Raw genomic sequence first — 25,291 nt, 5'->3', positions numbered from 1 at the left:
TCCCGATGTTCTTTTTCAATATTGCTTTTCGTGCACTCACACAGGACAGTGAAAGATATTGTCCTGCTAATATTAAAATTACTTCCCACAATTACTTTTGCATAAAGACAGACATACACATATATATTTTTTACTCTGACCAAATATTTTACTGGTTATATTTTACTCACCATGTACCAAGCTATTTGCAGGTGAAACCAAGGTATCCCAAAGACAAATATTTCTGTAGAAAAAAAAAAATTAATTCAGCAAGAAATGTTCTAAAGTATTTTGAACACTTGAAAAGTCATCTGAACCTTAAAAAGATTGTTTCAGGCATAAGAGCACTGTAAACAGACTTTCAATGATTACTTTTGAGCAGATGCCAAATTACTTTCATAGTTACACATATACTGCAAGAACATGCCCTCTACACAATCATTCTGCAATGGTTATTCTCATAAAGGATTCATATTGAGATTACAATCTATCTTTTGTAGTTGAATTCTCGTGAATGTTACCAGTTTCTGATATTTCTTGATCAAAACTTACTTAAGAAAGTAAGTGTGAAATAAACAGCTATGTACAACTCCCTACGTCTATAAAAATAACTTAAGATAGGCTCATATGAATAGAATGGAACACAACAGAACAGCTCAGTTGGAAGGGATCTACAAGGATCATCTACTCCAACTGCCTGACCCCTTCAGAGCTGACCAGAAGTTAAAGCATGTCATTAAGGGCATTGTCCCAATGCCTCAAACACAGACAGGTTTGGGGCATCAACCACCTCTCTAGGAGGCCTGTTCCAGTGTTTGACCACCCTCTCATAAAGAAATGCTTCCTGATATTTAGTCTGAACCTCCCTGGACGCAGCTTTGAACCATTTCCAACACATCCTGTCACTGGATACTGGGCAGAAGAGATCAACACCTCCCTCTGCATTTCCCCTCCTCATGTGGAACATGAAGAGAGGATTTGTGCTTCCCTATGGAACCTCCTTCAATAGGCACACGGAATTTAGCTGCACACGTTGTTTCTCTCCACCTTCCACAAGGAAGGAAAGAAAGCAGAAGTATGCATGTTTCTCTTAAACTGCTTAAGAAGAATCATCCAAAAAATGGGATGGGGGAGGGAAAGAGAGCAAACATGGCAACACTTCATTTTTATGCATTATCACAGCAGTTCTTACCTGTTGTCAGAAGACAATCCTGCTGTGGCTATCAAGGATGATGAACTGATGAAAACAAAGTCATTGGCTGTTTTGTTATGACACTGCCAAGTCTGAAAAATTGCAGTTTAGAAATTACTCATTAAAAAAAGCAACAGATTTTGTGTAAGCATGAAGTCCTAAACTTTCTCAAGAAGATGAGCTGTTTCAAAAACAGTTTAAAGAACACAGGATATAAAAGTATGTATATGCCTTCTGATACTCTTAATTTCTCATGGAAATGTCCTTTCCAGGTCTGCATTATTGACAATTAATTAACAATTGACAATTACTGACAACTCTCAAAGAACAGTAAAGTTATTTCAGATCTAATATTGCATTTTCTACTCTCTAAATTAGCAAGCATGATTAGGATTAAAGAACTTGCCTGTCATACGGACCACAGGATGGCAACAATATATTATTAAATCTTGATTAATACGGGTTATCAGTACAATTCATGCCCTTTCCTAATTATTCTAAAGGGGGAAGGAAATAAGAGAGCACAACACAAGTTTATTGGAGGAAACTTAGTTTTCAGCTTACCAAATATGGTTTAGGTGAAGTTCCAGTAAGTGGGCAACATTTCCAATTTGTTTGATATAAACTTATATATCCATCAGCATCAACAATTCCAAACTGAAAAAGATATATTAATTGTAAATACATATGTATGTATTACAGAAAAATTAACCACAATTCAGAGAAACTACTTTAAGAAGGTAAGTATAAAAGCATTCTGTCAATTACCTTATTTCCTTGATAATTGAATCTCATTCGAGTTACCCTTGAATTGCCACCAGACCGAAAACATGTGATTTGCTGTGCATGACCCCATTCAAACATTCTTACACTACCATCTTGAGCACCTGTCAGGTCTGCAACAGAAAATATTTACATGATTTTTCACAGGTGGTGTAGCAGTTGAGCAGGAAGTCTTCTTCTAAAAGTTTAAGACATCTCACACCAGCTCATAACATCCTCAAAATAACTAGTGCCACAATATGTGGCATAGTACCTGGCATACTGTAGCAGTAGTAGGTACCACTGGAACTTAAACCCATGCTATACAAGCCTTATTGAACTGTACTCATTATTTAATTGAGAACTGTATTTAGATGGTACTGAAATATGAAGTTATTTACTTGGAGATAATAATGTACCTTCTTCCTACTCACTTTAATCCAAGACACAAATAAAAACAGAAATACAGTACTTTTTCAGTATAAAAAAATATCACCGTTTCTAAAGGCTATGTTACATCCCCCGGTATTTATTTATTTATTTTTAATAAAAACAATTTCAGTAAAATAGGGCTTATAAGCATCTTTTAAAAATATAACAGATTGCTGTGCTAGTACAAAATAGCAGCATAGTAAGAAACATGGCTAATAGGTAAATATATAGTCTTTAGATAACTTTTTAAAAAGTTATTGAACTTACAATATGGTAATGTTGGATGAGAAGCCATTCTTCTGACGTTATTAATAGCCTTCTTGAGCATCTGTTCAATATGTAACATAGAAAATAATTAAACAATACTACTGAACAAAAAACTTACTGACCTAGAATAATCAGTGATTGCAGGGAGTTGTGTCCTACCAAAATTCCTACTGAAAGCAAGCACTGGGTTTAGAAATTCAGACAGAAGTCATTTTCTTCCAGGACTAGTGTAGACATTAATACTTTCGCAGCTTTATACATCTAGGTAAATAATTAACTTTTTTGCTTCAGAGATATATGGATCCAAATATAAATACTCCTTAGACTGCAGTCTTACCTCTTTTCCTGCCAATTCCTTTCTGATTCCATTAAATTTATTGGCATATTCCTGAATATTGTAAGATAAGCAAGAGAGAGGCAGAAGCATGTAAAGAAAGAGGTAAACAAACTTTAACAGAAGTAAAAAGTAGGAAGGAATATATTTATTTTCAAGTCTAGTTAATGTACTGTCATTGATTGAAAAGTGATTATTTGTGGCCAACAAGAATAAGCTATATACCTAGCAACTGGTAAATAAAAGATTCTTCAAAAGCGTTTATGATTTTGCAAATACGTATCCAATGGATTTCCAGCAGCACTTTTGTTCATAAACTCCAAACTGTGCTTTGAGCAAAGTACGTTACCAAGAATGCTGTTTTTCCTAGTTGACTAATTCCTAACTGGAAAAAGTTCGAGGTATGAAGAAGACTGGAGATACCAGACAATTAAGATAAAAAACACCACATAATTAAATCGTAAGTCCAACCCACAATACCACAGTTGGAAAGAAATGGTAGGGATTTTTCATCAGGGAAATGCATGTCTCTTCCCCTCTTTTCTTTCTACTAATGTACAAAGTTAAGTTTCATTCTTTTATTTCCTTTTAGTTCTCTTCAAGTGCATTTGGCTACTTTGAGGACTCTTTCCTCAGAAAACTGTTGGATTCAGTTTGCTCATGCATGTATTATTTACCTGAACGTTTGAGAGAGAAGAGGGTATAAGCTTATATTCGTGCCAGATGTTAACTTTAAATGATAACACAAACAAAAGTTTGTTGCCAGGACACTCATTTTGACACAGCAGCTTACCACTTAATACGCATCAGTAGCAAGCTGGCACTGACATACTTACATTCAACGTTTAGGTTGGAAAGATATTTAAGATTGAGTCCAACTGTGACTTTCAACTGCTTTAATTTTGTGCAGTATTTTGCCACTGCTTTATCACGGAAACAGCAGATAGCAAATCAAGTATTTTAAGAATGTTATTCTCCGCTGTCCTCCAATCGTATATATCAGCATGCCAACTGGAAGAACATATCAGTTAGAAAGTTTTACTTGCTTCATATTACTAAGTGTGATCCAAAGAGTTGAAAAGCAATGTTCTCCAAATTTTCAGTTTGCAAACAAAAAGGAGGAAAAACACTCAGAAGGGAAATAATTGATCATCTTGCTAAAATTTCCTCAGGTTTGGATTAGTGCACTAATTGCAATCCTCTTGATTACATTTTGGAAGCAGATTTAGATCTTTCAATTCTCAAAGCTTTATTATTTGTTGAAGAGAAAGCCTTATGCATCTTGGCTACCCAAGTTTATTTGAAAATACTTTCCTGAAGATAAAAAATAAGATTTTCAAATACATATTTTCCTTTTTTTTTTCCTGTAAGTACTTAAAATGGCAAGGAAAAAAGCTCAACGGTTTGGTAAAACATTGGTGAATATAACAGTATATACATGATAAGATTTAGGACAAGACAAGAGAGGATGATATTCTTCAAACATTAGTGCATATACTGATCAGTAAATAATTGCAATACTTCGCTCTCTAAACATATAATTTATCTCTATGTGTAAGTGAAAGAAAAATTATTCATGCTCATTCTATGTTTTCACCAAAATGAAGGGCTGTGTTGAATTTTTTAGCTACTAGCTTTTACCCAGAAGTCAATGGAAATCATATTACTTCATTCAACAGATAAGCATGCATCATGATCTCCTGACCCCTACTGGATTATGCTTTGGAAAAATGCATGCTGACAGAAACGTGCCTTTGAAAGAATATGCTAACATGAAACTCTGGTGCAGCATCTCTGATTTAGAAGCCAAGTATCATTACAAAATGCAAACACTACCATTATCAATGTAACTTAAATTTGATACTGCTGGTTTCCCCTTAAACAGTATCTGATGGCTAGAACACTGATTGCTTTGTTGGGCAGTTGAGTGCTTTGGGCCTAATGTACAGTACGACTGAAGAACTTAAAAGCTTAAAATCTGACCCACAAGTTATTAAACTACTGAATATTGGCGTCAGTGACACTGGTTTGGAAGACAAGCTGCCGAACATTACCCAAGTTTCAAAGCTGACCATACGTACTATTTACTTCAGTGCTTTCTTAGAAAGACCTCCTGTAAGAACTGTGTAAACACACTGTACGGAATGATGTGGTGGTGAGCCTCCCTACTTACCTCATGTGAACTGCATAACAGGAAATGGTGAAGAAGAGTAACAAAAAAAAACCTCAGAGCTAGTAAAATGCTAATTGCCTGAGTATCATAAGTCAAGTAGTTTTCCTTGTTGATGGAAGTGAAGCAAAGACAACGAGACCGAAAAGCCAGTAATGGTACAAAACTGTGGACTATATCTACTAAATGGGCTGCAAATTATGGAAAAGCAAAGATGGAACAAGGATCAAAAGCAGTATCTGAAGGAACAAAGTAACAAATAGCAGCAACAGAAATATTTTGAAGCTGGTTTTCCTCCAGATTTGAGTCCTTCCACAGTAACACTATTTTCTCCAGAGAAACCCTGTATCTTCCTTTGTTCACTTTGTCCTTCATTCAGTACCTTTGTCTCCCCTCCCTAGTGGGGAGGTGTCGTTGTGTGCTATGGCTGGTTCTCTGCTCTGCCACAGTCAAACACTATGCCAAACAAAATTTAGGTCCAAAGTTTAACAGCAAACACATTCAAAACAAGCATAGCCATATATCTTTACTACATATAAAACAGAAAGTCATGTAAGAATAGTTTACATTAATAGATTATGTAATTGAGAAATACAAAACACACACACACAAATTCTATACATGTGTGTATGTATGTGTGTCTGCGTGTATATATATTTTTTATTTATATACTTATATATACACAAATGGATGTGAGAGGAGAAAGCTGGAAAGTCACTCAAAAAGTACTTGCAGAAGATACCTGATTGTGATACCAGAGCTGCAAAATTGCCAACTAGGATCAGTAGTTCCTAAATAAAAAGGAGAGGTGTACGTACTGGCACAATACCCACTTCCATGTGTGGATAACATTATTGTTCTTGTAATGCTCATTCCTTATTTACTCCTCCTAATCATCAAAAATCAACTACAATATAAATTAACGTATGGTTCTTTCACTCTGCCACCACTTATGGCCTTGCTCTGAGCTGTTAAATGCCACAAAGTGCAGCCAAGTCACAATTAATGAATTCAGTTACCCAGGAAAAACTCCACATCTATGTGCGCATAGGCTGAGAGACAGAGGTGTCTTGTACGACTATTTCAGCCCAGTTAAGTAGCTCCAAGTAAGCATTTAGCAGCTAACTAATCAGCAGATCTGCATTATTAAAGACCATCTATGCTGCATAGGAACTAAGGTAAGCATGTCAATGGCCAGACTATAATTATAATTTGATCTGAATTAAATCTGAGCTGGTATCTTTTTGCTCAGGGCCAAGCTTCACTCCAGAGACAGAATCTATTTCTAAAAGTAAGAGCTACCCTTGTGCAGGTGTCACCTCTGTGATCAGAAGGATCAATTTGCTCATGTGGACACAGTCACACTTTACTGGGTGTCCCTCCCCAGTGTATTTCAGAAATGCTGAACAGTGACACTGATTATCTCCTCTAAAACAGGATCTTCAGAAGTGAGGTATTTAATAATGCTACTAAGCAGAGTTATGGCAAAACTGTGCAGCACTTCAAAGAAGACAGAGTTGACAACAGCTTTGGAGATAAACAGTGATACACCAGTGTGACAGTAGTTCAAACTATGCATGACATTTGTAGTTGATCCTATTTCTGCAGTACCGCCACCCTGATTTTTCTTATGAAACCAAGATTTTCCCAAGTTTAAGTTGCTCAGTTTCCAGAGTTTAACTAAATTTATTTAAAGCCTCTGTCCTGCCAATGAAATCTGCTTTAGGAGTTCATTCTCTGTCCTTTCTATAATACAGGCTCATACTAATAGAGTGCACTACCTACTGCAGCAGCAGTTGTTATTTATGTTTAAATAAAAACTGGAATAGTTTGGAAGTCAGAATGTAACTTAAGATTATGCTTAAAATAAAAGCTACTGCGATATTTCACACAAATATTTCTACAGAATCTTTATTAATTTACATCCTGAAATCTCCTGAATACACACTTTTTAGCATTTGTCTTCAAGTCATTAAAAAACAATTTAAGCTGCAACTTCTTACCGGAATCCTGATTATTTTTGAATGATGTATCTCAGGTATAGAAACTGTATATGGTTTGACTAAAAACTTTGCTTGCTTAGTTGGTGTATCTTAAATTCCATGCAGTGTTTTAACCCATTAATCAAATGGTTATAAAAAATTCCAGCTCATCTTGATTACATAGAAAAAATACATTTACTTACACACGAATTGTAAAATATGACCAGCAACAATAAACAGACAAAAGGAGAGAAGCAGACAGAGTACATAAGGCTAACCTTTGACAAGCTACTTACCACAGATGCACCCCTGCCAGTTTGCGTACTACCAAGCCAAGGCATATTGATAGGTGTGCCGGGATTACTGTGAGTATAAGGAGTGGTTCCCTGAACGTTTACCAGATCATCACGAGCATGTATAACTAAGAAATCATCAGCTCTGTAAATGAAACAACATTGTTAGTTAGATTCCAAACAACAACATTAAATACCATGCTTTGTTACACTGATTTATACACAGTCAAGCTGTGGTATTGGAAACATACCCTTTATTTTCTATTTCCACATCATCATCAAGCCAGGTATAGATTTGTGTAGCTAAAATTGCAGAAACATCTAATTCTTGAATGTCATGACTCGATGCTATTGCAATGCAGTTTCGATTTGCCTAAAAAAAGCAGATACAAAAGGAATACTCAAAAAGGTGCTTTTTGATTTTCTCTGGTTATCGTACAGTTGTTGACGAAAACATACACTTAATTTACAAAACCCAAACATTCACGTCTACAAATCTATATAAACCATCTAACCTTGACATTTCCTTTTAAAAGTTTATTTTCATCTGAGATAGCATCCCACACCATTTGTATTATGCTCTCTCTCTCAACAGCTCTAGTTTATCCTTGCTTTCCTCAGAGGATAAGCAAGAGGTTAACTACACTACAGTGCTTGCAACCAAGCTTCCCTCCTCTACTTCGTAAGGCTTAAGTGACTAAACAACAGAAGAAAAGATGACTTCCTCGTTGTCTTTGACAGAGAAAGAAAAATACTCCCTACACACAAGCTTGAAGAAAAAGTAGAGGCCACCTCTTCCCTCAATCCATTGCACAATAGAAAAAAAAAAAGACAATTTGTAGTAGAACTGTTTAATTATGAAAAGATAATTGTGCTTTAGTGCTTTTTAGCACTTCTATAAGTGCTTTAGAGAAGGGAGCGCTAAGAATTCAAGCTGTAGCAGGATGGCTGGCAAAAGACATCTCACCCATTCACAATGTGACTACCACCTGTTTTATCAGGTGGAAATACAACACAATTAGATTATCCTACCTCCTTTATACTCACCTTATTGACTGCAAAAGCAGTAATGATGTCAGACTCTTTATGGATTATTCTTGCCTTGCCTCCTGGGTATCCCGAATCTGTTTCTATCTGTAATTAAAAAGTAAAGCATATTTAAATGCAAACAGCTATGCAACACTGCTTTTTACTGGAAGTAGAGAGACCAAACACTGGATGGTATTAAATTTCATGCGATTTTCCCCCAGTTTTAGTTCTAAGAAAATATGACAAGTATAACCTGTAATAATTACAGTAAACCTGTTTCATGTGTAATAATCTAGCTTCCCACTGCCATGTTGAGATTACCACAGCAACACAGAAAGTATAGTTTGTCACAGAAGTCCCAGTACTGTGTTCATTCTCAAGTTTTCCAGAGATGATGAAAGCCAGCAAGGCTACACGCACACCTGGGGGCGTTGATAATAAAATATTGAGTCTTGATGTTTTGTTCTTAAATTAAAATTGTTAAGTCTTTTCATACTCTTAGCAAATGTTTTTCACCACTGAAATTAATGAAATAGTCCAAAAGAAGGTGAGAAGGTGCAGACAATATCCTGAGCAGGAAAATAAACTTGAACTTAGTCAGCTTATCTATTCACCACTCTCCACAGTAAAATAAATCTGGAATCCTGCACATTCCAGTACCACAAACTTTTTACTATCAAATTTTCTCCACCCCCCAACCCCAACCCCACCCCGATGTGATCTAATGTTGTATTTGAATCTTGTCTACCTTTTTGTACTTTAGAAATGCATCCAGGTATATGCTGGCACAAAACAAAATTCTAAACTCTAAACAGCACTGTAGGACTCATGTTTAAAATCAGAGTGCTCAGCATTGCAAGTATAAAACTGATAAGACTACAGACTCCAGTCTGTTGTAGTTACCAAATAATTTTACAGTAAAAAAAAACGCATTGCCAAATGAATGGTGACATAAAAATTCAAACCTGAATTACGAGTGTAAAATTTTGAATTTTCTTGAAAACACAAAGAATTATTCCAGAACTACTGTTTCCCAGCCTCCCCCTCCAATTTCGTACTTCTCTGGCCTTCAAAAGATTTAAACGGAAGTTATTTTAGTTGAAAAACAGTAAAATAGTGCTGTCAAAGAACAGCAAATAGTCTTTTTCAAAGTCTGAAAAAAGTCTGGAGCAGTTACACATCACAAAGTAGAATACCTTCTTTAAGATTACAACAAAATTGACATTCTGGTGGTCTTATGTACATAAAATTGCACAAAACTGCAGTGACAAACAGATACAAAAACATGATCCGTGTTGCGTGAAACAAATTTGCATGAAATTATTATTGTTCCTCAGTCAGTTCCAACTACCTATTTGCTAATACTGCTTTATTGCATAAATTGCATAACTAATAACAACAAGGTAGCCCAAGGACATTATGGGGGTTCTTATTTTTGTCTTCTCACTAGTTTTGCAAAAGAACACCTGAAGAATACAGTATTTGTTTACATGTCTAGTCATAGTATTATACCTTTTTAGTATCTCATACCAATCTTTCAAGAACATTGCTATAAAGTTTTTATATGGGTTCATTTGTAACCATCTTAAAACTAAGGCTCAGTGAAAATTTTCAGTAGCAAATTAGTATCACGCCAACAAACTGCTCTGACTTCAGTTAACCACCTTCACTTATAGGCAACCATTCTTGCCACCTCATACTCGTGAAAGCTCCTGTATGTGCTATGTTCCCATAATACTACTGAACTTCTGTCAAATGAGCAAATCTCAACCTCAGCTCTTCACTTGGCATAGCTATGGAATTTGGTAATACATATTGTTCTTAGCTGGTTGTTTCATCCAGCTTTCTAAGATGCATTCAGCTTCAGACAGGTTCTATAACAAGACTAGTTTAACTCAATTTCTTGCAAAACTAAGTTTTTAAGTTTATTTGCTATGTTAGCAAAGATTTTTTTTTTAAGGGAGATCAGCACCATTTCAAAAGGAAAATATTTCAGAATAATGTAACGTCTAATTAATTTGAGCATTACTACTGTGTACCTTATTGACGATGGGCTCCTCGACCACAGAATTTTTCATGGTTTCGTTGTGCTCCTCTAATGACTTCACCAAGGAAAGAACAACGACAGAACAAAGAATAAAGATAAGACATAACACGCAAAGTATCAAGGAAATCCTTAATTCCTTGTTTACCCCAAAACAGAACAACTGAAACACAACAGCATGTTTGCACACACACACAGGTATTTTATGTAGTAACAGCAATTATCAAATTCTAAACTCTATGTTCAGTACAGAAGAAACTGATTTACCTATTCTGCACTGTAACAGCATCTTGTCCATCACAAAAGTAAAATTTCTTGGAAAATAAGCAATCTCCACTGACATTTTACCAGTAATAAGAGGATACAAAATAAAGCCAACACACCTATGCTCTGTAAGGCTGTCAATGATTCTACTTGGAAACACATAAAGCACATCTAAAATATTCCAAAATACCTTTCTATACAGCATAGCAACTGGCTGCATTAACACAAGACATGATCAGAAATGGTACATCTTCAAAGGACAAGACAAAAGGAACAATTTTCCTTTTAACTGCAGTTTGTAGTGAAAACAATTAGCCACAAATAATCAAACAAGCTGATATTCTAGTTGTGACACGACAAAGATTAGCTCATACAGAACTCTTTCCTGCCATGGCTTTACTAGTCATGAGTACTCTTTTTCTCCTGCATGTTTGATTGTTTTTGGATGTGCTTCTTTCTCCTCTGTTTCTGCTACTCCATAATTTTTCTATAATACAACTGATTCTTTTGAATTATTTGGAGTAGGTGTGAGTAAGAAAGAAAAGGAGCAACTAAAGAGGGGAAAAAAAACCCCAAACCCAAAACTCCATTACAGAAGCACAACTTTCAAACATTTAACTGAATCTGGAACCTAGAATCCAGGTAGATACAAAGGTAGAAACCAGTGGATAAGCCCAGGATGACTATGGTAGGGACAAACTCAAACCTTTAGAACTTTGACTGATTAGGTTACTGTTTTTAGCTTAGTCCTTTTGAGACAGCTTTTATACTGATCTTAACGAAGAGGCTGACTGTAGCTAAGTGGCATCAGGTGACAGCCTACAGTCAAAGATTGATTTTGTTTTTAATGAAACAACAGACAAAGTTTTTTGATGTGAAATACTGTAGATTTAGACACAGAACTCAGTATAGTATCAACTCACACTCTAGAAACTAAACAAGTCAGCCAAATAACTTAAGTAAGAGCTCACAGATTGACCTGTAACATTTTATATGCCATACCAACCTCATTTAGGCATCGCTTCTTTGTAAAGATATTTCTGATAAAGGTTTCCTGGATTTCTTCCTGTTTAACCAAGTACTGCCAGAGCCTCTTCACAGACAGTGCAACATGACTGTTCGATCTACATAACAAAGTTAAAATAAATATCTACATCATGCTCATACTTACAAGAGACTGCAATACCTTATATTATAATAAAACTATAGTCAGAAGAAATGCTGATGTGAAGCTACAGCTCTCTGAACACTGTACAAGACCTATTTGGCAGCATTCTCGTACCATCGTCCTGAGAAACCTACATGTGAGAGGAGGTGCAAAAGGAAGAAGGAAAAGAACATGTAGCGTTTTCACCTCCTACCCTGGCACAAGTGAGAAAAATCTGTTTAAGAGATTACACAGCAATCAGGTCAGCATACAGATTACTTATTAGACCACCTCATCCTTTACAACATGGATCATTTGTGTTTATTGCTAATGAGTGCTTCTATCACATGGATAATGAATGACTAATACTTCCTACTAGGAATACATCATCACCTGTGTAACTTCTCTGAAACAACCATGACTTTCCAGTAACAGAACCGGAAAGATTGTAGAATCAGATCAGGTTTGAAATGATTATACTTATCCCTAGAAAACTGTATGATCAAGCAAAATTTGTTAATACAAATATAGCTGCTTATGGCAGGCCAAAACCAATCCAACCCTGAATCACTTTAAATTGTAATTTAAGAATAATGCCAGGCAGCAGAAGCATGTTAAGCTATTCTTTTCTAATCAACTCAAGTTACTAGAACTAAGTGTGACAATTGTGAGGTGTTTTACAACAAAAGGACAGACTTTCTGTTGATTCTGCAACCACAGGTGATAGTAATATTAAAAAGGCAGAAATCTATTTTAAAAGTGACAATTTAAGAAACTGAGCACACTTTTCTGGCTGAACATGCAATTCTGTGGAGTCACAATTACACAAATATTATGAATAGTAAATATTTCTTCTCTGATTTTAGGAAAAGATACTGGTAAGAACATAATTTTATTCCCTCCAAAGCTGGGGTGATTACTTAATTCATTGTCACTCATCCTTAATTACCTCTCAGGGCAAATTTATTTATTTTTTGTTATTATTATTGATGTCAACCATAGTTATTCCACAGAGACACTCAATATCTTTAAGCTTCAATAAAAGAAATTTAAAAAATTAGGAGCTTTTAATTGTTTTTCTTGATCTTGCTTTGGGCTAGAGATGCGTGAATTATGATGTGCACCCACAAGTTTGCGATGGATTAAAGCAAGTCTAGAAACTGGCACGACAGTTATCAAAGTTATGGTTTATCACATGCACTAACAACATAATGCTTGATGTATACTGAAGATACTATAGTCAGGGTTTCTAGACATTACACTCACCTGAATGGAGTGTTTGTAGGCTCAAGTAAAGTTTTATGGCGAAGCAATGCAGGACCAGCAGCTTGGGCATCTTCAGAAGCATGAACTGAAATATAATGTTGAGGTGGACCCCCATATAGCTCAAGACGTCGGAGAAGAACTTGTTCCCAGCGCTGTAGTGTTTTCAAAACTGCATGGCAGATTGGGGAGCTAACGGGAAGCTCTAGAAAGACAAGTAAATATTAAGAAAAAAACCTTCCTTCTCCATTATTACCTCAATGGAGATAATTCCACAGCTGAAGGCTGAAGCGTATCTCAAATACCTCCAAAAGTAAGCTTTATTCAAACCTCAACTTGATATCTGCAAGTACAAAAAGATGAACTGTTTTGTGCTATCATTGCTAAATACAGGAACAGACTTCTCCAACACTGACAGAAATTAAATACCATGGAAAAGATACTCCTGAAAGCTATGTAAAGGCATATGTATGACAGGTAGGTGATGAGAGAAAGCCAACATGGCTTCACAAAAGGCAAATTGTCCCCGACTAATCTGGTGGCATTCTCTGATGGACTGACTGTGCTGGTGGGCAAGAAAAGAGCAACTGATGTCCTCTACTTTTGACTTTTGTAAGGCCTTTGACACAGTCCCACACAACATCTTTACCTCTAAACTGGAGCAATACGGATTGGATGGATGGACTATTCGATGGAGAAGGAATTGGCTGAATGACTGCATCCAAAGAATTGCAGTCAACGGTTCAACGTCCAAATGCAGATTAGTAACAAGTGGTGCCCCTCAGGGGTGACGTATTGGGATCAGTACTGTTCGATATCTTAGGTAATGACATAGACAGTGTTAGTGAGTGCATCCTTAGAAAGTTTGCAAATAATGCCAAGATGAGTGGTGCACTTGATTTGCTAGAGGGAAGAGATGCCATCCAGAGGGACCTTGGCAGGCTTGAGAAGCAGGCCCATGTGAACTTCACGAAGTTCAACAAGGACAAGTGCAAGGTCCTGCACCTGGGTCAGGGTAATCACCAGCATCAATACAGACTGAGTGATAAACAGATTGAGAGCAGCCTGGATGACAAAGACCTGGGGATACTGGTGGATAAAAAACTGGACATGAACCAGTAGCTTGCACTTGCAGCCCAGAAAGCCAATTACATCCTGGGCTGCATAAAAAGAAAGGTGTCCACCAGCATGAGGGAGGTGATTCTGCCCCTCTAATCTGCTCTCATGAGACCTCACCTGTAGTCCTGCATCCAGTCCTGGGGCCCCCAGTACAAGGCAGGCATGGAATCGGGTCCGGAGGAGGGCCACAAAAATGATCAGAGGGATGGAACACATCTCTTATGAGGACAGGCTGAGAGAGTTGGGGTTGTTCAGCTCAGAGAAGAGGAGCTCTGATAAGACCTTACTGCAGCCTTTCAATACTTAAAGGGGACTTACAAGAAAGATGGAGAGACACTTTTTACCAAGGCCTGTAGTAATAGGAAAAGGGTTAATGGTTTTAAACTAAAAGAGGGTATATTTAGATTAGATATAAGGAAGAAATTATTTACAATGAAGACCGTGAGACACTGGAACAGGTTGCCAGAGAAACTGTACATGTCCCATCCCTGGAAGTGTTCAAGGTCAGCTTGGATGGGGCTTTGGGCAACAAGATCTAGTGAAAGATGTCCATGCCTGTGAAGGGAAGTTGGACTAGATCATCTTTAAACGTCCCTTCCAACCCAAGCCATTCTGTGATTCTATGAAACAAGGAGTAGGAATGATGTAACTTGAATTACAAAAAACTATAAGGTTTCCACCAAGAAATAAATATTGTAAACATTCTTGTATGACTAAGACACAAAGAAAAAATTAAGTATGCAGAGACTTCTGCTAACTACTAAGCATTCCTTCTCATCCACTCATCTTACCCACCCACCATGTTATTTCGTAAATATACCTGTATGATAAACAGTATCAGAGAATTATTCCCAGATCATGCAAAAATGAAGAACTTTTGAACAAAAAATCAAGCTACAACATACATATTATTCAACACTTTACTGATTTCAAATGTGGTTATTAAGTACAAAAAGACAACTCTGCTGCTTATTACCTGAAAGATCATGTCCAGCCAAAGGGTAGAATATCTTCAAATTGTGAAGTACCAGCTGAACCATTGCCAATCTCATCAGTGACCAACTAACAAGAAAGCACTAGTAAGTCATTTACTAAAAGGAAAATGAATTTTTCTCACTTATTCACAATTAGGATTTAAATTTAGAGCTTTAAATCCTTATTATAAACTGATGATAACTACAAACAGTACTTTGGAATATTATAGATATGTTGAACTCAAAAGTCACTATATCATGTATTAATGAGTAAAACAATAATTGTGAAAAACTAACTACTAAGTCTAGATAAAACACTGCCATGAAATACCACGTAACTGATGGATTCTCTCAAAAGCAAAAGGTCAGAAATGCAAGTCTAGCCATTGCAGAACAACTTGCATTCTAAAGAGTAACTTACCTGTATGAATTTGCATTAGAATGCTCTTGATTTTGTGAATTTGATGCAAACACATCTCCATCAATATCTTCATCATCTTCACCACTTTCCTGACTTTCTTCGGAATCATATTCCGCTTTACTTTGTGATGGAAGAAAAGGCTAAAAATTTAAATAATATTTATTGAGTATTTTCTAGTTAACAGATATTTTAAAATTATCTTTAAACAAATACATCATTATAATACCTAATGTTTTTTTATAAAAAGCAGGCATATCAATCTTAATCAATTTAGTAATCTTTGGAGTTTGTACCTCATGGAAAGCGTAGCTGTCCATAAGCATTGCACACTTTAGTAGCTTAACTATTTTTTCCGTTACTCAAAATTCTAATGCTGAAAATGAAAATACTAACAGTTTTCCAATTCTTATTTTGCTTTACTTTCACATCAGATGTATCAAACCACATGCATGACACAGAAGCTTGTTTTTTGTCAGAGAGAAGCCAAAACCACTAGTGTGTTTCCTCTACAGTTCTTCCAAGGGCTGAGAGGACTAAAGAACAAGAAAATCCTATCCCCCCTGCCTACAGAACTCAATATTTATGATAAGCCCACCATCAGTGCCCCAGTGTGTTATTCAGTATTTCCAATTTCTTTTTGTCCTTGCTCCTAAAATAATGCTTAGGTATTTATTTTGCTGATATGGCTAACATTTGGTATAGAAATGAGCCATACAACTCCATACAATTATGTAACTTTCTACAAAGAAAGACCTGCCACAGCAGACTTGACAACAAAAGGCAACATAGTTTGATTTCTATTAAGTATATATGTTCATTTCACTCTTTTGAAATAGATGATGAAAAGCTGCTCATATTTCCCTGTTTATCTAAATAGTTGATCCACAATTACCTACACATTTGTACTCCACAACTCTAAAAATCAACATGTTTTGTTTATAGCATTATCTGAAAACATAACAGCAATTTTTAAGAAAGCTGTTTCAAAAATATCTGTAGGCAGCATTTTAGAAAAAGCTAAATATGAGTAATAAAAACAACCAATTTCAAACACACATCTAAATCAATGCCTAGACTAAAGACAGTAAGAAAAAAATTACCATTCCAGAAGTGATGGAAGATATTTATCTGTCATAATAGCAAAAAATTACCTTTGCAATGAAATAATCCCAGATGCTAAGCTCAGGAGGAATAAATCTTTCCTTGTAAGATGGAGATTCTTGGTCTACCAATGGCAATGCAGGTGACTGAGAACTCTCTTTTGAAGAGGTTTTTGATGAAAGCCTGTAACGTTTTTGCTGTTTCTCTCCGTCATCTGAAGAGGATGAAAATACAGTATGTTGCTTTAAGTTGTCTGCTCCACCTCCCTACTGCTTTTAATAAAGGGATTTACAACAGAAAGTAAAGACCTTCCTCACTGCAAGTTTTCAGAATTTTATCTTAACATTTCTGTACTAAATAAGCATAGAGAATGTTAGTGCTCAAATACACAAAACTAATACATAACTAGAACTCCAGAAAGGGACCCCTCCCTCACCCAGCACAAATAATATGGAACAGTAGAGTACATCCATAACTGCATTAGCAGTTTTCTTCCTACAAAGATGACAAATATTGTTGCTCAACCAAAAATACCGCACAACTAAATTACTTCAATAAGCACTACTGAATACTTATTATATTTTTAAGACAAGCCAAGAGTCTTGTTTTTCAGAATATATATTGCAAATATAGTGCTTGCCATTCCTACTCCTAGTTTTAATTCCTTTATTGTTTTAACTTTACTTATTCCCTTCTGCTACCAAGGGCCTTTAAAACTAACTTCCACTAAGCTTCTGAAATGACCTTCTCCTGCTAGCAATGCTGGGCATGGCAGAAAAAACGCCAGCATACCTATGTATGCCTGGAGTGAACCACTAAAAAGAAGTATTTCTTATACCCTTTTTTTTTTTTTTTGGTTCAAATATTTTATCAACAGGAGACTTTTGAGTCTTGATAGATGCCCGAAAGACTATTTACTTCAAAACTTTTATCGCTACTCTAATCCCTTGAAAACAGAAGGTCTAACACTCCGGACAAAAGAAAAACAACACTCATTTAAGAACAGTTATATTCCACATATAACACTTAAGTGCTTGTAACACAAACTAAGACAACTGTAAAGCCTGAAAGAGGTAAGATTTAGGTTTATTTAAAAAAACAAAAAACTTCTGAGTTTTTTTTAAACCTCACAACTATGATTTTTTTTTTCCCCCCTAAATGGGAAAACTCTCTATATTCACAGTGGTTGACAGAATTTTTTCATAATTTCTGGTTGGTTTTGGACCAGAAAAAAACCCACATTTTTCCAAGGATTCTCAAAAACATTTTTGACCACATATGAAGACGACCATTACCACTACAAGCTGCTGAACTATAAAATAATTTATGTATAGAATCTAATAAAAGCTGAAGACAGCATCTCATCTTTCATCTTGAAACTGTTATATTTTAACAGTCTGTGTTGCACTACTATACTGTATCATTTTATTTTTTTCCTGTTACGGATATTATTTGCAATCCACTTACCTTTACTAAAAGTCGCAAATATAATAGCTACGGTAAAATGCATTTTCATTTCATTATTTAAAGCTCATCAGCTAAGAAAGAGCATGCACATGCATCATTGTATGAATTTTTAGCAATTGCTTAAAAAAATTCACTAGGCATAAAATAAGGAACAAATGTTGCATGATACAGAAATTAAGCAAGTATATGCTTGCAGGTTGTTTTTCTAAGCAGAATTCAAAAAGCAAATGCTTTACTTTAAAAGAGTACTTTTTTCCCATTCTGTTAGATCATTCTTTGTGTTTTTAAGAATAATGCAGGCTAGCCATTGGAAAAAAATATCAATATTTAAGGAAAATGAAAGTACAACCATCTAAGTGGTTTGAAATACATACTACTAATGTCAATTTATTTTTTTTGTCCATTCTAAAAATCTTTAAATAAATTAACAAATTCATTACAAATCTGACTTTGTCATTTGGGATTTCAGATCTCCAGTTATATTCACTTTCAAATTTCTCATATATTTCTAGTTAAAACTCTTTAACTCTAGTTAAAACAAAACTGTTTTTTGCATTCAAAACATTTATCTTTGGTCCCATTTTACTTATAAGACAACTGTAAAATTAATGTTATTTTCCAAGAATATTGGAATATTTCAGACAAGGAAAATGCTTCTATTTCTGCCAAGATCTAACATATGCAATTATACTCAAAAGACCTGTTGCTCACATCAGCTCCCTTCCACCTTCACAGGAAGAGCTAAAAGGCAGATCTATTTCAATTTCACAAAAAACTAAAATGCAAATCAGGGTTACTGGTTCTTATTGAAGACTGTGTGCAGGTATGAAGCATCAACACCCCAACGCCCTATGAAAAAATGCAAGTCTTCATTAAGAGATATAAAATTATGGAGTCCTCTTACAAAAGCATCATCTTTGATTGCAGGCATCAACAAATATCAGCAGTGCTGAAGCCCAGAACAGAGTGGAATTACAGAGGCGTGTCAAAAGAAATAACGATTTTGAATCACACCTCAAATCATTTTAGGAAGTGTAAAGCCCTGCACAGATTTATATAATTCTTTAGGAAGCTATGAAAGCCAATTAGAACAGTAGCCTGGTAAAAGTCTACACTGCTAGACATTTTGACTTCAAATCTAGAAAGAATTTGCATTTTGCAAGGTTACAAATCCTGACATTTTCAACATTCAACATAATATTCTGCTTACTCATGGGCAATAGCCCATGTGGCCAAGGTGATGAATTTACTGAATTAGCACTCAACAGTAGCAATTGCAATTAAGTTTCATAAACTGTAGTTTGATTACTATATGTACACAAGACCGTAAATTCTTTGTTGTATTTATGCACCATTAATGAGTAGTCATTCACTGAAAGGCTCAAAGCAAGTATATATTAAACTTTCAGGTGTTTCTGAAGACATTATATACATTGGGGGCATTTCAATAAATGGTGAATAGAAACCTCTCAAAAAATTAGATAAGCACAAAATACTTGGCATACACAAACTTTGTTGACATTCCTGTTCTGACCATCTAAAGCTTCTTCTACTGAACTAAAACAACTCCATCATTCAGAGTGCAAATACTTCAAATCAAACTTCTGATCTGTTTTAATGGCTGACTTAACCAAGAATAAGAGAGTAATAGTGAGAAGACAAAGACTTTAATACAGAATAAAAAGGCCACGCAAGTAATGAAGTACTCAGTACTCCAAAGTACCTTAAAAAAACCAAGCCCAATATTGCAGTCTCTAATTCTGAGCTGGAATTCAAGGCAATTATTCTCACATTGATGTCAAAGTTTCCACTAATAATAATATCACAGAGAATTCTTTATTAAAAAGGAGCAGTTTGCATGGCTGTTGTTAGGTCCTTACACAAGCTAGGCTGTTTTAGAACTCGAGGAATCTGTATTCTTTTATCTATTCTGAGATTAATCCATTCCTGGAGATAAAGTCTAAAAATGAAGACTTTTTACTGTTGTTTCTGATTTGCAGATACATAGCACTGTTAGATCCAGTCTGAGGAAGAAAAAATTGCTAGTCCAAAGCACTACTAATGCAAGTTTGGGTTTTGTTGTTGTTTTGTTTCAGATTCTGGATGCAACGTACCTCACAGCAGGTACAGCAAGCAGAAAAATGCAAGAGTTCTAAGGGTTTGATTTTTCTTTACAATTGCCTAAGCAAAACTTGGCCAAACACTAAATTAATCTTATGCTTAGAGGCTCTGTTAATCTAAGTCAGAAATATATAAAATCTGTAATGGCAGTATGTTTTCCAGGAGGTCATGAATAATGGTTTGTGGGGAGCAAGTGAAAGCTGCAAATTAATGCAGAGGATCTAACAAGAGAAATATATGCATAAGATTAACAGCGGGACTGCACAGCGCGTGGATAAATTTTATGTGCACATCCTCATTATCAAGGTTTCTTAAAACCTTTGGTATGTCAGGCAAAAACCCATCAGAGTAAGACAATTTATAATTTCTCCGTACCAAAGTACAACTATGACAGTACTCAGAAATAATATTTGTGTTAAAATTTCTTTAATTGCTTGGAAAGTTACAACAATCAGCCGAGAAAAGTAACTTGCCTTAAGACTATTAATAGTCAGGTATGATCAGATTTCTGATTTCTATATCTGAAACCCAAAATGACAACTTGAAGTCTATAAAGTGTACTTGTAAAATACTCAAGTTTTGGAAGTAGTTTTGCATTTAATTTACTCTTATAGCATGGAATAATTGAATATATGAAATGAAATTATGGATTTCTATCTATTAAAGTAAAACCTAAACTTTTCCTTATGAACCCTCTGGATTATAGAGAAATTACCATCTCTGTACAGACTTAAGTTACAAAACAGTTTTCTGAGGCTGTTTTGAGGAGAAATACATGGTAAATACAATTCTGAAAAGATCTACTGTAATCAATAATAGGGTTATTTTTCAGATGCTAATTGCCTATTTGAAAAGAATTTTGAGACATAATGTAAATTCTCAAATGCTAACCCAGTTTGTCAAAATCATTTGCTGTAACTGCAAGAACAAGAAACACGTCTGGAAAATATAACATGTCAGGCAGCTCTAAAAAGCATTCAGACTGCTATGCTTTGTCTGATCTTCACTGTGAAAGAGGCAATGAAGCAATAGCTTTTCGTACAAACTAATTCCTAACAGAGGTCAGGATTTTACAAGACTACCAGGAACTGGTTTTTGGTTCCTGTTTTTAAGTTTGTGTCTAATGGAAAGATGATGTTTATTTAATAGAAATTTTATATCCAAAGCTATTATATGCTCTAGTCAACTGAAGTAAGGCGCAGAAATGGAAATCACATAACTTTATTGGCCATCTCTGTACATAGTGCTATAATCTCTTAAAACAAGTTTGACCGTGGAGATCAACATCCACATTTAGATAAAGCACTAAAGGATTGGGGAAGCTAGGGGCATGGCAAGAAGATGACGACATATGCAGGACATATAGAGTTATATTAGAATTTTTAATGTTAAGAATTTGGGGCTTTTGATACCCACTTGAGAGTGAAAACATTTCACAAATATCTAAACACAAACTTAAGAAAAAAGAGTATAGTTTATGCATAACAAAATGGTAAGCTATACGAAGTCTAAATCATACTTTGGAAGAAAGTGCCATAGTTGACTGGAACAAGCATCCCAGTCACTTCTCAGTGTTCATTTCTGGGTCAGGAAAAAAAAAGTAAGAGATGATAGTAGGGGCTCAAAAATTCAGCAGATTTTAATCCTACTTCTTTGCTTCGCTGGGGGTCTATTTTTTTCCCTTTTTCCTCCCCCCCCCCTAATTTAAAATGACAGAGAAAGATGTTCCTCACGAATCCTTTCCCCTAAATTTGCTCTATATAAACACGCATTAAAAACAAGTAATAGACTTACAGAATCCTAGAATTAAGTAGGTTGGATAGAACCTGGTCCAATCCTTTGCTCAGAACGGGGCTGACTTAGGTGATTGCCTAGTTTGTTCAGTTTTGAATAACTCCAAAAATGGAAACTCCACAACCACTCTAGACCCCTTTTCCAGTGTTGGATTATCCCTGCAAATTAGTATTTAAAAAGGTCCCTTCTTCCCTTAAATTTTCAATTTTGGTTTCTTGATTCTTCCAGCAACAGTTTTATTAATTCTGCAATCAGCCAGACAGCATTCATTTTCAAGAAAAACATGCAGTAGACAGGCATTAAGTACACATTTCAGAACACATTTCTATGTAAAAACAATTAGCTTATCATTTTAAAACAGTAGTAGTAGCAGCATTAACACATCTCAGTATACAGTTACCAACACCTAGGAAACTTAGAATTGTCAACAAAAGCCAGTTAAGCCTTCCAACAATTCTGATATGGCAAATATATTTCTCATTATCATTTTGTTAAGGTAAATATTTATTCAATACCACAGAGAAAACTGTACAGATAAGAACTCACTTTTGATTAAAGATTTCTACCCTGAAAATACTTTTCTAAATGTCTGACAAAGTCTGTGTTTACACAGGCTACATTTCCAGTTTTCCTTAAATACAAGGTATTTTTATATGTAACACACATTGAATATTAATAACAACAGTATAATAATAAAAATTATATAATTTAAGTTATATTTTATACATATATATTTAGAAGCGATGTACAAAGTCACCATAGTTCCAGTAAATTTATATTTACAAAATCTTCCTTTTAAAAAATCTGATAGTCTACAGGATTGTTACTCTTGATTTTATAGAGGTCCAACTAAATTATAAAGCACAAATCTGTACCAAAAAGAAAAGCACTACAGAATTCATTCTGGACTTCAGGATAATTTATAATAATCCGAATTTAAAACTTGAAGGTTGTTTGCTTTCCTAAGGAAGGTTGTTTCCTTTCTTAGACTATCAAAACTGAACACCTTTTCTTTGTAATGTCTAGAATGAAAACTTAGAAATTCACATGCATAATAATGCTTATATTCAAAAAGCAAAACAAGCAGCTCTCCAACAAAGATATGAAACACTTCTGATCCTTTCAAACCATGGTCAAAGTCATTTTATAATTAACACTGATTTCAAATGAAGTGTAGTAAGAATACAACAGCACTGCCAATTTTTTTTTTTAAAAGGCCCAATTTAATTGCTGCTTTAGTTACAAAACTTCACTTTAAATTTTGATGTCATGGCTTGCAAACAGAAGTTTTTCTGTCTTTCTACATATGCAAAAAAAAAAAATCACACATAGCAAACTGCATGTAGAGGCCTAGTACTAGATCTAGTATCTTGCCTGAAGATTTGGTAGGACTATGAGTACTGAAGGCCGTAAGGGATTTGGAAAACCCCACACATTCCATGGAGAACACTACTACCTGATGTGGGCTAGGCATTGGGAAGTGCCCACCTGCCAAAGAGAGAAAACATACTGTATTTGTAAAATGGGAATATATTCCTGATATGAGCGAACTGGAAAGCTTTAAAATGGACATTAAAAACTAGGCTGTAATAGTACTGAAAGTTTTCTCTTTAAGATGAGCTTAACCCCCTCACATTACAGTATGTGTAACATACAGTAGTTGTGCTACTTGAAAACCTTATTTCAGTAACATTCACATCTGCTTCGTACTCTCTTCTATACAACATCTATGCTAATTATTTTAGATCTTAGTTTTTCTTTGCAGATCTAAAACCATATTGAATTCTTAGTGAACATTAACTACTTAAAACAATTACTCTTAAGCTTTCAGCAGTGACATAATTTTCTTAAAGCACCCCGAAGACGAATGTAAGTAAAACAATGGAACTAACCAGTTTTTGTCTTTAATTGCAGTTGTTCGCCACGGGGTGTATGAGCTCCTCCTCCAAAGATAGCAGACCACATTTTGTTGTTAAGTGGATGAGCCATAATTCTGTACAATTCATTGCTAGAATGTGTTGCTAGGCCATGGATGAACAGACTCAGGTAGACTGCAGTTAGAATTTCACAAAGTAAAACTGTGAGACTTGGCTGCGCTTCCTCACCAGCAGAATTCAAGAGACGTATTAGAGCTGTTATTCCTGTTTATAAAAAAAAGAAAAAATAAAAAGCATATACATGTGTGTCAACATACTCTGGATTATCATGGGTATTTTGACTGGCAACGTACATTACTGAGTACCTTCTAGTGTAGAAAAAGAATTAAGTCTTAGAGGAAATTAAACTCCAGGAGAAAGAGGCATGCTATTGAACAGCTTCATGTTTTGTACTAACAGTTAAACAAATATATAGCAACTTTTCAAGAATAAGAGGGGAAAAAAAATGACAAAAAAAGCACTCAAATTTTGGAATATCTCTAAAACAAAATACCTGGTACTGAAACTCTATGATACAACACCTAGTTACCTCACTTACATGAATCTTTCTTCCCCCCATGTCTCAGGCTCTCTTTTTTCTGGCTACTCAATTCTTTCAGCAAAGGGTTAGCTCTTTATTCTCTACTTCTAACCGAGTGCCTCACAGTATATTCAATACATATCATCCAAATCTTATACTTAAGAATAAAAATACTAATCTGCTCATTGACTTTTCTGTGGTGCTTGTTTCACCAGTTAGGTCTGTAATTCCAGCACAACACTGTAAGTTAACATGCTATATTCTCACTTTACAGTGGTAAAACCAACCAAAAATCATGGTCACCAATTTGAACTCTGCATTGTCTGACAGGTGTTCTTTCACCCATGTGCTATACATCTTGGGGGTTTTTTTATGCTCCCACAAAAAGTTGTGAAGAGTTTCAGATGTGGCTCCAACTGTGTCACTTTGTGCACATAAGAGAAAACACAAATAGCAGCAGCCAAAGAATTCTGCTTTGTGTCATACTCTCCCCTTTGTACATAAGGCATGTGAAGCTATTGGAAAAAAAAAAAACACCTGAGAAATCAGTTTAAAGTGATGTTACCTATAAGCACAACTGCTAACAATGCCTTGTCTCGTTCATTAGAAATTTAACTCAGCAACTAATGAAATAAAAAGAGAACAGATGACAATCTGATTCCTCTCAAAAATCTGTAAA

General features: G+C 35.3%; 1 protein-coding gene across 7 annotated transcripts in view; it reads right to left on the bottom strand.

Annotated features, from left to right (window-relative positions):
• The window catches only part of DMXL1 (Dmx like 1), an 84,643-nt gene that overhangs the window by 5,861 nt on the left and 53,491 nt on the right, over positions 1 to 25,291 (bottom strand). For 5 of the 7 annotated variants that reach the window (XM_054186658.1, XM_054186659.1, XM_054186660.1 and 2 more), the window contains 16 exons: positions 24,048 to 24,296; positions 23,530 to 23,643; positions 16,824 to 16,987; positions 15,673 to 15,812; positions 15,254 to 15,339; positions 13,162 to 13,363; positions 11,755 to 11,872; positions 10,480 to 10,542; positions 8,459 to 8,545; positions 7,663 to 7,784; positions 7,415 to 7,556; positions 2,633 to 2,693; positions 1,940 to 2,067; positions 1,736 to 1,828; positions 1,172 to 1,263; positions 171 to 223 (listed from right to left, as the gene is read on the bottom strand). In XM_054186658.1, the coding sequence (XP_054042633.1) occupies positions 171 to 223; positions 1,172 to 1,263; positions 1,736 to 1,828; positions 1,940 to 2,067; positions 2,633 to 2,693; positions 7,415 to 7,556; positions 7,663 to 7,784; positions 8,459 to 8,545; positions 10,480 to 10,542; positions 11,755 to 11,872; positions 13,162 to 13,363; positions 15,254 to 15,339; positions 15,673 to 15,812; positions 16,824 to 16,987; positions 23,530 to 23,643; positions 24,048 to 24,296 (1,914 nt within the window). Of the gene's footprint in view, positions 1 to 170; positions 224 to 1,171; positions 1,264 to 1,735; positions 1,829 to 1,939; positions 2,068 to 2,632; positions 2,694 to 7,414; positions 7,557 to 7,662; positions 7,785 to 8,458; positions 8,546 to 10,479; positions 10,543 to 11,754; positions 11,873 to 13,161; positions 13,364 to 15,253; positions 15,340 to 15,672; positions 15,813 to 16,823; positions 16,988 to 23,529; positions 23,644 to 24,047; positions 24,297 to 25,291 lie in introns of those variants that run through there. The other 2 variants (XM_054186661.1, XM_054186664.1) reach the window with 2 other exon arrangements.

The sequence above is a fragment of the Rissa tridactyla genome, chromosome Z (assembly GCF_028500815.1).
Source record: "Rissa tridactyla isolate bRisTri1 chromosome Z, bRisTri1.patW.cur.20221130, whole genome shotgun sequence".
Taxonomy (NCBI): Eukaryota; Metazoa; Chordata; class Aves; order Charadriiformes; family Laridae; genus Rissa; species Rissa tridactyla.
The sequence above is the reverse complement of the archived record's forward strand: the minus strand, read 5'-3'. Positions and strand labels throughout refer to the sequence as shown.